The sequence below is a fragment of the Hakea prostrata genome, chromosome 7 (genome assembly GCF_041222555.1).
Source record: "Hakea prostrata isolate BN-2017 chromosome 7, UWA_Hpros_2, whole genome shotgun sequence".
Classification (NCBI taxonomy): Eukaryota; Viridiplantae; Streptophyta; class Magnoliopsida; order Proteales; family Proteaceae; genus Hakea; species Hakea prostrata.
The window spans coordinates 38,233,616-38,247,584 of record NC_142606.1 but is presented as its reverse complement, the minus strand read 5'-3'; the positions used below and the strand labels follow the sequence as shown (position 1 = coordinate 38,247,584).

The following is a 13,969-nucleotide window of genomic DNA, read 5'->3' as shown; positions in this document are numbered from 1 at the left end:
TAATTATCAAAATCTCCTTTTTCTGGATGAATAAAAGAATTCATTAATCAAAAGGAGAGAAGAAGGGGAAGAGGGGGGGGGGGGGTTGGAAGAATAACAAGAAAGCAAAGGGGAGAGACCTATTGAAACCAACAAGGCCCGAAACAAAAGCAAAGTAAAGAAAATGAACTGTGAACTAAGGCCAACCAAAGAGCCAACACAAATTCAAGGATTGAAGCTAGTTTTGGTTATTTTATTTTATTTTATTTATTTATTCATTTATTTTTTAGAAGGTTTAAGCTCAACAATAAAGTCTTCATCAAGATGGTGGCACCCCTTATTAAACAGTTGGTTCTCCTGCTACCGTGGAGCAGAGGAGAGTGGATATTAGTGTTGAGAGAACTCTCAAGCTTGATATTGCTTGAGGCAGCTAGCTTGCAGTCCTGTTTGGATGCTATCATATTTTGAAAGACAAACGTAATTCATGATTTTACAGGAACACATGGAACAGAGTTGAAACCCAAAAGGATGTTAGTAAAATACGGGTTTGAAATAGCACAAGTGAAAATGGAGATTAGATGTTGATGCTTTCAGGCACGTTACTACGTTGCTTTCCTTAAGACTTTATTCTCCCCCACAACTGTGTGCAAGAGGCTTATAGCAAATAGTCTCCCAGGATACAAGAAAGCCCCAACCAAAGTTGTTCTTCAGATTTTTGTGATCTTGCCTTACACTAATTAACTAATCTGAATACAAAGTATTTATAGACAAAGAAGAGATCGTTCTTGAACGAAGGAGTACCCATTAGCAAAGCAATGCTATTATGTAAGTTCATGACTCTATATAGACAGATACCTCTTTATATAGACACATCCATAAAAGATCAAATTTGAGCTGTCGAATCGTTCAGTTGCACGAGCTGATGGTTCAGATTGATTAGATGTATCAATTTCAATATTCCTTTTTTATAGCTAGATTACTAATGCTAATCTAACCATTGGATCAACTTGGATTCACATAGATCAACCTCCATCAACCCTGATCTATTGTTGATAAAAATGTACGATTTAGATCTGATCACGTTCTAATTCCAAGAAGTGCATTTTCGAGGAAGTGCATGATTCAGAGAAGTGCATTTCCAAGAAGTGCATCCTTTATATCAAAGTGACTTGCCGACAATTGAAAGTCGAGAAGTGACTTGTCGACAACTAAAAGTCAAGAAGTCCATGCTTCGTATCCAACAACTCATAATCAAGAAGTCCATGCTTTGTATCATCTCTGGGAATGCGTCGTTGCCAAGTGTATAATCCAGAAACTAAATTCCGAGAAGTGCCAATGTATAGCAAGCAACTAAACTGAACCCAATTTGACTTTGATCCATATGATTTATTTATTATATCAAAATAATACAACATGCAGACTTTATTTGCCCCCAAATAGCACAAGTGAAAATGGAGATTGGATGTTGATGCTTTTAGGCACGTTACTACGTCGCATTTCTCAAGACTTTATTCTTCACGAAATGGCACAATCACTCAAGCAACTTGCAGTGGATATAATGAAATTGGAGTGCTTTGATGGTAGCAAGTTCAAGCGTTGGCAGAAGAAGCTGCACTTCCTTTTGAGTCAATTAAATGTGATGTATGTACTGATAGCACCCAAACCAGATGAGGAGGATGAGACTGTTGCTGAAGCAAGGATCCGACAAAAATGGGAGCATGATGATTATTGTTGCAAAGGTCACATCTGCAACTCTTTGTCTGACACCCTTTTTGATATGTACCATAAAAGTCGTCTGCGAAGGACATTTGGGAGGCTTTGCAAAACACTTATCTTGTAGAAGATGCATCCAATAAGAAGTTCTTGGCAAGTATGTTCTTCATCTATACTATGGTTGATAGTAGGAAAGTTATCGAGCAATTCTATGAGATCAAACAGATACTAAACCAATTTTCCCAGCATAATATGAATATGGATGAGAGCATTGTTGTCTCAGCTGTAATAGATATACTGCCTCCCTCCTGGAAAGACTATAGAAAGAGCCTAAACACAAAAAGGAGGATGTCACTCTTGCAGAGTTAAGAGTTGACATGTAGATTAAAGAAGAAGAAAAGACCCGTGAGAATACTGATGTTTCAAAAGTTCTGGTCATGGAGGAAGGCAAAGACTCGAAAGTGAAGAAAACTTTTGACAAATTTAAAAGGAATAAAAAAGGGAACTCGAACTTGACTCAAACAGGAGACATAAATTTGAACCAAGGAAGAAGGGACCTTGCTATCACTGTGGCAAGATGGGTCATCTCAAGATAGAGTGTCAATTTCTTAAGAAGAAATCTGACAACAAGGACCAAAAGGAGAAACTCGTGGCAATGATTTCAAAAGCCAAATTTCTTTAAGCTGATACATCTTGGTGGGTAGATTTAGGCACTACTAGACATGTCTGTAACGACAAAAGTCTATTTTTTAACTATAAGCCAGAAGAGGATGGAAGCATTATTTACATGGGAAATGCTTCTATTACTACTGTGAAAGGCAAAGGAAAAGTGCACCTTGAATTTACGTCTAGAAAAACCGTCACTTTGACTAATGTTTATCATGTTCCAGAAGTTAGGAAAATTTGGTCTCTACAAGTCTTCTAAGTAAGTTCAGGTTTAAACTTGTTTTTGAGTCGGATAAATTTATTCTAAGGGTGGTTTCTTTGTTGGAAAAGGGTACGTATCTGTATGAAGGGATGTTCAAATTAAATAGAACTCCTGTTTCAAAGAATAAAATAAGTAGGTATGCTTATATGGTTGGCTCCTTGTCTTTATGGCATAATAGATTAGGACATGTGAATTTTCAAAAAATGAATGATATGGTTAAGCTAGAATTGATTCCCAATGTTAACCATGATACCTGAAATGTACGTCATCATGTATGCTGACTAAGATAACTACGAAGCCTTTCCCTAAGGTAAATAGGGTTTTTAATATTCTAGATACGATGCATAGTGATGTTTGTGATCTTCATAGTACTCCAACCAGAGGAGGAAAGAAGTATTTTGTGACCTTCATTGATGACTATTCCAATTTCTGCTTTGTATAGTTTTTAAATTCCAAAGATGAAGTCTTGAAGTATTTTAAAATCTTCAAAAGTGAATCTAAAAATTTATGTAAGACAATTATTAAATGTATGAGAAGTGATAGGGGTGGTGAATACTATGACCCTGAATATTTCGAGACGGTTGGCGTTGTTCATGAGGTTACTGGACCTTATTCTCCGCAGTAGAATGGTGTAGCATAAAGGACAATAGGACCTTGATGGTAATGGTGAATACCATGATATCAAACTTAGGTTTAAGTAGTGATTTTTGGGGTGAAGCATTGGTAACAACATGCCATCTTCTAAAATAAAGTTCCTTTCAAACAAATTCTAAGACCCCATATGAACTTTGGAAGAAACAAAAACCAAATCTGGCATACCTTTGGGTCCAGGGCTGTAGAGCCATTGAGAGAGTTCTAGAACCTAAAAGAAACAAACTAAGAGAAAGAGGTGTTCAGTGCATCTTCCTAGGCTATGCTTCTCATAGCAAATCATATAGGTTAATGGTTGTTGAACCTAATTACTTAGTAGAGTTAAATACAATTATTGAATCCAGAGATGCCATTTTTTATGAAACTAGGTTTACTTTTGTTCCTAGGACCACAGATTCCATAGTTGTAAAATGTATGAATGAACAAACTCAAACATCTAGTGTAGAACCTAGAAATAGTAAAAGGAAAAGGATTGAGAAGACCTTTGGCCCAGATTTCTTTATGTACCTAGTTGAAGGTACTAGAGAAAACCAAAGTAGTCAAAATTTACCTGCTTTGAATGTAGAGACATATCCTAAAACATATGAGGAAGCTATGAAGTCTCATGATGCTACCTTTTGGAAAGAGGCCATCAATGATGAAATGGATTCCATCATGGGAAACAATACTTATAAATTGGTTGATTTACCCCTTGCTTCTAAAACCATAGGGTGTAAATGGATCTTCAAAAGAAAACTGAAGGTTGATGGAACTATTGATAAGTTCAAAGCAAGATTAGTAGCAAAAGGTTTCACACAAAAGGAAGGCATAGACTATTTTGATACTTATGCTCAAATAGCTAGGATTACTATTATTCGGGTGTTGATTGCATTGACTTCAATATACAAATTCGTTGTTCACCAAATGCATGTTAAAACAACACTTCTAAATGGTGAAATGGATGAAGAGATTTATATGCAACAACCTGAAGGGTTTGTCATGAAGGGACAAGAGCATAAAGTTTGCAAATTGGTAAAGTCCTTGTATGGACTTAAACAGACACTAAACAGTGGCATGAGAAGTTTGATAAAGTAGTTTTGTCAAATCGTTTTAAAATTCATGAATCAGATAAGTGTGTGTATAGTAAGTTTTCTGAAGGAAAGGGTGTAATTATATGTTTATATGTTGATGACATGCTTATATTTGGTACTGGTTTAGAACAAGTAGAATTTACTAAGAAGTATTTGTCTTCTAGTTTTGATATGAAAGATATAGGTGAAGCTGATGTCATATTAGGCATTAGAATAGTTAGAAATGGGGATATTTTAATATTAACACAATTTCATTATATTTAGAAAGTGTTAAAGATTTTTTTTTTTTTACAAAGGGGCTTTATTAAGCCGGGGGATGTGGATATTAATATGCCTCAGCAATAGTCGAACTACGAACTCTTCACTAAGAGGTGTTGGTTTCACCACTAGAACAGCTCTACGTTGGCAGTGTTAAAGAAATTTTATCATTGGGATTCTTTGCCTGTGAGTACACCTTTTGACTCTAGCATATCAATCTAATACCAAATGGTGGAAAAAAAGTGTCACAAACAAAGTATGCTAGTGCTATAGGTTGTCTCTTGTATACCATGACATGTACAAGACCAGATATAGCATTTGTTGTAGGGAAACTTAATGAGTATATAAGTAACCCTATTAACTTACACTAGAAAACAATTTTTAGAGTTTTGAGATACCTTAAGGAGACAATGAACTATGGAATAGGTTATACTAGTTATCCTTCTGTTTTGGAAGGCTTCACAAACGCTAGTTGGATAATGGAGAGCGATGACCACTCATGCACAAGTGGTTGGACATTCACTCTTAGTGGAGGTTCAATATCATGGGGCTCTACAAAACAGACTTGTATTGTTGATTCCACTATGACAGCAGAGTTTGTAGCATTAACTTCTGGTAGTATAGAAGCTGAGTGGCTCAGAAATTTGTAAATAGAAATTCCAATATGGCCAAAACCCATATCACCAATATCAATACATGGTGACAGTGAAGCAACATTAGCTAGAGCATAGTTAGATTTATAATGGGAAGTATAGACATATAGGACTCATACATAGTTATGTGAGACAAGTTGATTATTGATGGGGTGATTACCATTAGCTTTGTAAGATCGAGCCAAAATTTTGGTTGATCCACTTACAAGGTCTTGCTAGAAATTTGGTGAATAATACAACAAGAAGGATGGGTCTTAAGCCCATGTCCTAAGATCACCAATAGGGAAAACTCTTCCTAATATTTGATTTATCAAATTGGGTTCAACGAGTAAAGTACCTTATATGTAGTGATGACTTAGATTTGATCTTGTATGGATGTGTCTATATAAGGAGGTACATGTCTATATAGTCATGAACTTATATAATAGGTACCCCCTTGTTCACAAAATGAGTTCTTCTTTGTCTATAAATACTTTGTATTCAAATTAGTTAGTATAAGGCAAGATAACAAAAATCTAAAGAACAACTTTGGTTGGGGCTTTCTTGTATCCTTGGAGACTATTCGTTGTAACCCTCTTACACATAGTGGTGGAGGCAAATAAAGTCTTAAGGAAAGCAACGTAGTAACGCTCCTGAAAGCATTAGCATCCAATGTCCATTTTCATTTGTGTTATTTCAGACCCATATTTTTCTAACAAAGGATGCATATAAAAACACATGTATAATAAACAAACATTAACCATTCTTGAACAAATTTCCATTAGAGAAAAGTTGAAAATGTAAGTCTTCTTATAATGGTTTGATTTGCCTTCGTAGTAGCTCAAACATCAATAACCAACGGAGAAAGGTATGAAAGATGTACCGGTTGTCATAACCTAACATATGATCGATGATTATCTTTTCCCAAGTGAAACCCAACATATGGTGTTATACCAACAATTTGTTATTTTCTCTCCTTAACTAATCCAAGGTTGTTATACAATATTTTACAAATAGAATTTTCATAATTAATTCCAAACTTTACTCCAAGGTGGGCCATTTGCTTGTGACCTCTACAAGAGAATAACACGTTTCACTATAGGAAAGGAAGAAGAAGAACAAGATGAAGAAGAGAAGCATTTGAGTGCTGGCCATATCAACCCGGTCACGGTCGATGGCCTAATTCAGATCAAAGAGGTAGGTCTAGGTATCTTGAACCAACCCACAAAACATGTTAGATTTTCTTGGTAAATCAATCTCGAATGGTTTGGTGCAGCTGTAGTGTCTTCGAAGCCTCAAAGGGAGTTGCTTTAATGCAAACCTGGTCTGCATTTGGTTTTTGAGGCATCCATTTGATAACTTGTATTAACATAAGCTAGCCATGATTTCAACCGAACCAAAAACGATCCACAGGGCTAATCTGGAGGCCGGGCCACCATGTCCCCACCAAACAGACTTTCATGCCTTGCTTGGCATTGCCTATACCGCAACCAAAGCTTCCTAGTTTTCTGCTTAACAACAACAGAAACCACAACGTCAGTGAACAGCAGAACGTCCCTGTACACGAACACTGTCTGGTTGATTTTGCCTTGATCACAAGGAACCAAATTGGACAAGTTGTAGCAGTCTGATCAGCTCTTACCGGCCACGTTATGCCTTTAAGATGAAGATCTCTCTTTCCCAAAATACTAAGATTTCACAGATAATGAAAGATGGTCAAATTTATATAATATTTTTGACTTCGACACCACTCTTAAGTTTAATGGTTGGTTTATTGACTGCCCAACAACAATATCCCTATAAAACCAACAAACATCTCTCTATTCTTGTCACATTGAGAGTGAAGTCCCGATCGAATTTGGAGTGAAAGAGAGAGAGAGATGGGTTGTTCTATTCTTCCTTTATCAGCATCGTTGAAAGCTTTAATCCCCTCAATGATCATTTTGCTGCTTGTTTTGGAGCTCTTCTGCAGTGGAGTTCATGCAAGCATAACTCGGAAATACACATTTGATGTATGTATTATACATGAAGCCTTTATACCTTACAACTCTTCTGCTCTGTCTTATTTCTTTGTTCTTATAATATTGGATTCCATGTTGTAGATCAAGTTGAAGAATGTAACAAGGCTTTGCCACACGAAGAGCATTGTGACTGTTAATGGACAGTTCCCTGGGCCTCGCATTGTAGCAAGAGAGGGCGACCAGCTTCTTATTAAGGTGGTTAACCACGTCCAGAACAATATAACTATCCATTGGTAATGCATGCAAAGCTAATTAACTAATTCATGTGCTTCATTAACTTCTGTTTATATAGATTAATGGGTTCTATATATTAAATCTTTTGGCACGCTTGCCCTCCCATGTCTCAGGCATGGAATTCGACAGCTACAGAGTGCATGGGCAGATGGACCAGGTTATGTGACTCAATGTCCCATACAAACTGGACAGTCTTATGTATACAACTTCACCATTGTTGGGCAAAGAGGAACTCTCTTTTGGCATGCTCATGTCTCATGGCTCAGGTCGACAGTCTATGGACCCATCATCATACTCCCCATACGCAACGTTCCTTACCCATTTACCAAACCATACAAAGAAGTCCCACTCGTTTTCGGTAATCAGCTACGCAACCCAATCATATTAAAGCTTTATATTTTACAGTTTATGCTACTTTTATTTAAGGAAATCTTGTTGTAACTAAGGTTGGTTACAACAATGTCATAGTCCCTTTTATTTGTCAATTCAGACTATAACATCATGAAGTTGCTGTTTTGAGTTTTCAGGAGAATGGTGGAATGTGGACACTGAAGCAGTGATCAATCAAGCAATGCAGACTGGAGGGGGACCCAATGTATCCGATGCTTATACTATCAATGGACTCCCTGGACTCTCCTACAACTGCTCTGCTAAGGGTACCAAACTGCTACATGATACAATTTTTATTGAGCTATTTGGATTCCTTTTCCTGTTGAAGCTGATTATCAAAATTAACCTTTCTATATAATTATTTTATCAGATACATTCAAGCTGAAAGTGAAGCCTGGAAAAACATATCTCCTGCGTTTAATCAATGCAGCACTGAACGAAGAGCTCTTCTTTAGCATAGCAAATCACAACGTCACAGTTGTTGAAGCTGATGCTGTTTATGTGAAACCTTTTAAGACAGATACTATTCTAATTGCTCCTGGACAAACTACAAATGTTCTACTCAAAACCAAAACACATTACCCCAATGCAACATTCTTTATGGCTGCAAGACCTTATGTCACAGGACTTGGCACCTTTGATAACTCCACTACTATAGGGTTACTTGAGTATGAATCCCCCTTAAAATCCTCTGTGGGCTCAATAAAGAAGCTTCAAGTCGTCAAGGCAACACTCCCAACCCTCAATGACACTTCCTTTGCTACCAATTTTGCCAATAAACTTCGTAGCTTAGCCACGGCTCAGTTCCCTGCCAAAGTCCCACAAGTTGTGGATAAACGATTCTTCTTCACAATTGGTCTAGGGACAACCCGGTGCCCAAAGAACCAAGTTTGTCAAGGCCCTAGTAATAGGACCAAGTTTGCAGCTTCAGTAAATAATATCACATTTGTTCTCCCAACCACAGCACTCCTCCAAGCCCATTTCTTTGGGCAATCAAAAGGTGTCTATACAACAGATTTTCCAACCAAAAGCCCTATTTCTTTCAATTATACTGGTACGCCACCAAACAACACAATGGTGAACAATGGCACTAAGTTGGTGGTGCTACCTTTCAACACTAGTGTGGAGCTAATAATGCAAGATACTAGTATACTAGGTGCTGAGAGCCACCCTCTTCATCTCCATGGCTTCAACTTCTTTGTGGTGGGGCAAGGATTTGGTAACTTTAACCAAAATAAGGACCCAAACAACTTCAATCTTGTGGATCCTATCGAGAGAAACACTGTGGGTGTACCTTCTGGCGGTTGGGTTGCCATTCGCTTCCTTGCAGATAATCCAGGTGGGTTACACTTGCAAATAATTTAGGATATGTTATAGCATAGGACATGATGTTGGGTTGCCATTTGTTTCCACCTACTGATTTAATTTTTGTAGTTTATTGTTGTTTGTTGACTTAACCTCTCTACTTTCCATTTTTGTGTGAATAGGTGTTTGGTTTATGCACTGTCATTTGGAGGTTCACACCAGCTGGGGCCTGAGGATGGCTTGGATTGTTTTGGATGGAAAACTGGCTAATCAAAAACTGCCTCCCCCTCCATCTGATCTTCCCAAGTGTTGATTTGTTAGAGTTGTGTACTTGGAAGCACGTCGCACTGTGGCACTCTTTTATTCTTTTGTTTTCTTATTCTTTCTTTTTTTGTTCCCCAACCCTGAACTAGAGTGTTTGTTTTGCTTTTCGAGCGAGGAAATAGAGGGGAATTCGCTATTTATGTAAGAAATGTTAATTATCCTATTATTTGATATTCATACACTGATCATCTTTCTTAGCTCTCCAATCGCTCCCTTCCCCCCCCCCCCCCCAATCCCTAATCCCTTTAGGCTTTCCTCTTATGAATGTAGGTGTATGGAGTTAATGTCAGGGTTAAGGATCCAAATATACCAATCTAACTTGAACCCCTCCTTCGACATTGTCATAAGTAAGAAACAAGACAAATCAAAATAATCTGAAACAACAAAGAACATGGCCAAACAGAAGATTGGATAGAAAATTTAGAACTCAGTCTCTCAAAGTTTATTAAAAAGCAACAACATTCAAATGCTCTCCAAAAAATGCACAAAACATGGTTTTATAGTGCCAAGAAACCCTAAAGCCCCCCCCCCCCCCAAAAAAAAAAAAAAGCCACTGAAAACAGTAAAATGCCCAAAACGCCCTCAAAACGATCCTGAAATGCAAAAAAACAACATTCATCATCGTGAAGCAGTGTGTCCTTCTCACGGGCTCATTTCAGATCAACGTGACGAATTTCAGCCCATTCTGAGTCTAGGACCCTGAGATACCTCATGGGCCACACCCCATATGCATCATTCTCCCCTACTAGGAAAAGATTCATCCTCCAATTTGCTTCATCTTCACCCATATCAATCACTTCAAGTATTGCTTCTTCTAAATGATAGGGTGACAGATCTGCCACATTAAAGGTGCCAGAAACATTGTATTCACTAGGAAGTTCAATCTTGTAAGCATCATCATTGATTCACTCAAGAACTTTGAATGGTCCATCAGCTCTAGGGTGTAGTTTGCCAAACCTGCCAGCTGGAAACGCGCTCGCCGGAGTATCCACACCAAATCACCTACTTTGAAGACAACCTTTTTTATGTGCGTATCCACCTATTGTTTGTACTTCATATTCTATTTATTGATATGATCATGAACCTGTGAATGCATTCCTTGATCTGTTGAGCTTATTCTTCTGCATCTGAACAAAAATATTTGTGAACTAGCAATGGTGTGAGGTCTTAAGGAGTAATAAGATTACGCCCATAGACTATCTCAAAGGGACTCTTGCTTGTAGTGCAATTCTGTGACCTGTTGTAGGCGAATTCTGCTTAAAGTAGCACCAAGTCCCCTTATCGCGGACTATCTCCAATCAAATTGTGCAATAAATTTCCTAAGCTTCGATTGACAACTTCTGTCTTCCCATCTGTCTGATGATGGTGAGAGGAACTGAACTGCAACTTGGTTCCCAATTGTCTCCACAAGGAATGCTAAAAATGACTCACAAACTTGACATCACAATCAAAAGTTATGGACTTAATTTGCAACTCCATGCAGCTTGACAATTTGCTACCAAAATAATAATAATAATAATAATAATAATAATAATAATAATAATAATAATAATAATAATAATAATAATAATAATAATAATAATAATAATAATAATAATAATAATAATAATAATAATAATAATAATAATAATAATAATAATAAATAAATGAGCCACCTATGAAGCATCAAAGGTTTTGTTATAGGGAATAAAGTGTACCATCTTTGAGAATCTGTCCACAACCACCATGGTGGAATCTTTACTCCGCTATGTTCTTGGTAAACCTAAGACAAAATCAAGACTGATATCCTCCCATGGAGCAACTGAAACAAGCAGGAGCATATATAAACCAGCATTAGCACTTTTTCTTATTGCTACATGACACACCTAACACCTTTCCACAAGTCGAGTCACATCTCGCTTCATCCAAGGCCAATAGAAATGTTTACACAACAAGCCCGTCGTCTTGTCCACTCCAAAATGCCTAGCTAGACCTTCTGCATAATCCTCAATAAAGAGGGCCTCTCTCAAAGAGCACTGAGGTATGCACAGCCTATTATCCTTGAAAAGAAATCCCTTCATGACCTAAAACTGCTGAAAGAGACCTATTTTGCACTTCTGCCAAATGTCTTCAAAACTAGGATCATCATCATACAACTCCTTAAAAGTGTTAAATCCTAGAACTCTCACCTGCATAGTCGAAAGCAGAGAATATTTTCTACTCAAGGCATCTGCCACTCGATTCAACACCCTTGCTTTATGTTTGATGGCAAAGAAGAAGGCTTGAAGAAACTCCACCCATTTCACATGTCTAGAATCTAGTTTATGTTGCCCATTAATGTACTTCAACGCCTCATGATCAAAATATAAAATGAACTCTTTTGAAACTAGGCAATGCCTCCAATTCTCCAAACTTCTCACTAGAGCATAAAATTCTTTGACATAAGTTGAATATCTTCTCTTAGCTTCATTCAACTTTTCACTAAAGAATGCCATAGGTTTACTTCTTTGGCTCAAGACACCCCCAATGCCAACTCCTAAAGCATCACAATGCACCTCGAAAAACTTTACTAAAATCTGGCAGCACTAAAACTGGAGCTTCAGTCGCTTTTTGCTTCAACAAATGGAATGTAGCTTCGGCCTCCTCAGTCCACATAAACCTGCCTTCCTTAAAACAATCTATAATAGGTGCAATGATGGTGCTAAAATGCAAATAAATCTACTATAAAATGATGCTAGCCCATGAAAGCTACGAATTTCATGAAAATTTCTTAGTACCTCCCAGTTTGTAATTGCCTCCATCTTGCTTGGATCCATCCAAATGATATCATTTGACACAATATACCCCAAAAAGGTCACTTGATCAGATAAAAATTGACACTTTTTTATATTAGCATATAATTTATGCTCTCTTTAAAGCTAGTCTCAAACACTCTCTTCAAATGTTGCACCTGTTCCTCAACCGAAACACTATAAACCAAAATAATCAAAGTAAACAACAACAAACTGACATATGAAAGGATGAAAAACCTGATTCATTAGCCTCATGAAAGTGCATGGTGCATTTGACAACCCGAAGGGCATAACCATCCACTCATATAGACAATCTCTTGTCTTAAATGTTGTCTTCCATTCATCTCTAGGTCACAATCGAATTTGGTGGTAACCACTTATCATGTCTATTTTTTAAAAGATAGCTGCTTCATGTAACTGGTCAATTAAATCATCAAATCAAGGGATAGGAAATCTATACTTGATTGTGATTTTATTGACAACCCTACTGTTGATGCACATTCTCCAAGACCCATCTTTCTTAGGCACCAATAAAGCTAGAACTGCATAAGGACTCAAGCTCTCTCGAACTACTCCTTTCTCTAGTAGTTTTTGCACTTGCCTCTGCTTCTCCTCATGCTCTTTTGGACTCATTTTGTAGGCTGCTTTATTGGGGATAATAGGTCCTGGAATGAAGTCAATGCAATGTTGAATGTCTTGTAAAGGTGGCAACCCTGCTGGTATCTCCTCTAGGACAACATCAGCAACTTCCTCAAGCAAAGGCATGACTTGCAAAGGAATTTATGGAATGTCAGAATTCTATTCCATCACAACACATGCAAAAATCTCAGGTGCCTTAACTGTCTCCTCCTGGAACTCTGACCTGGATAACATGCTATTCCTTGGCTCTTTTCTTAAATCTTAAGGACCAAGTGTAATGGTTTTATCATCCTTCTTGAAGGTGTAGGTGTTCTTGAATCCATCATGTTGTGTCTTTCAATCAAATTGCCACAGCCTCCCCAATAGAATATGACAAACATCCATGGGAATCAAATCACACCATATTTCATCAACATATTTCTTCCCAATGGAAAACTATACAAGACATCTTTTTGTCACTTTCACCTCGTTCCCTTTCTTAAGCCACGATAGCTTGTATGGTTGAGGATGATCCACTGTTCAGTCCCAATTTTTCCACCATGGTAGTGACACCACATTCTCGCAGCTCCCCCCCCCCCCATCTATAATCATACTACAGACTTTTCCTTTACTAGTGCACTTAATATGAAAGATGTTATGCCTAAGCCACAATTCATCATCTGCTACAATAGTGTTAAAAACTCTTCTAACAACAAGGGACTCACCAGTGTCAATATAAAAGATCTCTTCCTCACCTGGATTATCACCCTCTTCTTCACCATCAGATTCATCAAAGATTGGGGCATTGTCAACTGATGTCACAACCTGTCAGTTTTGGCAATCAGCAGCAAAATGCCCAGTTCATTGACACTTGAAACATCACTTGGCTGTATCTCCTCCCTTGCTAATTCCACTACTCTAACCTTCTTTGGATGTTGCAGGTTTAGAGTTCCCACCCTTAACTATTGATGGTGTTGAACTTGCTGTAGAATTTCTTGATTTGTTCGGAAATCTATTCTGGAATTTGTTACCAGGACGGATGCCCTTTCTCTTGCATTCCACCTTCAAAGCCAAT

The 13,969-nt window shown here is 37.6% G+C and overlaps 1 protein-coding gene across 1 annotated transcript; it reads left to right on the top strand.

Moving 5' to 3' along the window:
- Positions 1–7,077: 7,077 nt before the first annotated feature.
- On the top strand, positions 7,078–9,676 carry LOC149011054 (laccase-17-like). The gene is made up of 6 exons (XM_089161197.1): positions 7,078–7,243; positions 7,334–7,485; positions 7,600–7,844; positions 8,014–8,142; positions 8,247–9,215; positions 9,364–9,676. The coding sequence occupies exons 1-6, from the start codon at positions 7,112–7,114 to the stop codon at positions 9,492–9,494; spliced, it is 1,758 nt and encodes a 585-aa protein (XP_089017323.1). The 5' UTR covers positions 7,078–7,111; the 3' UTR covers positions 9,495–9,676.
- The last annotated feature ends 4,293 nt before the right edge of the window (positions 9,677–13,969 follow it).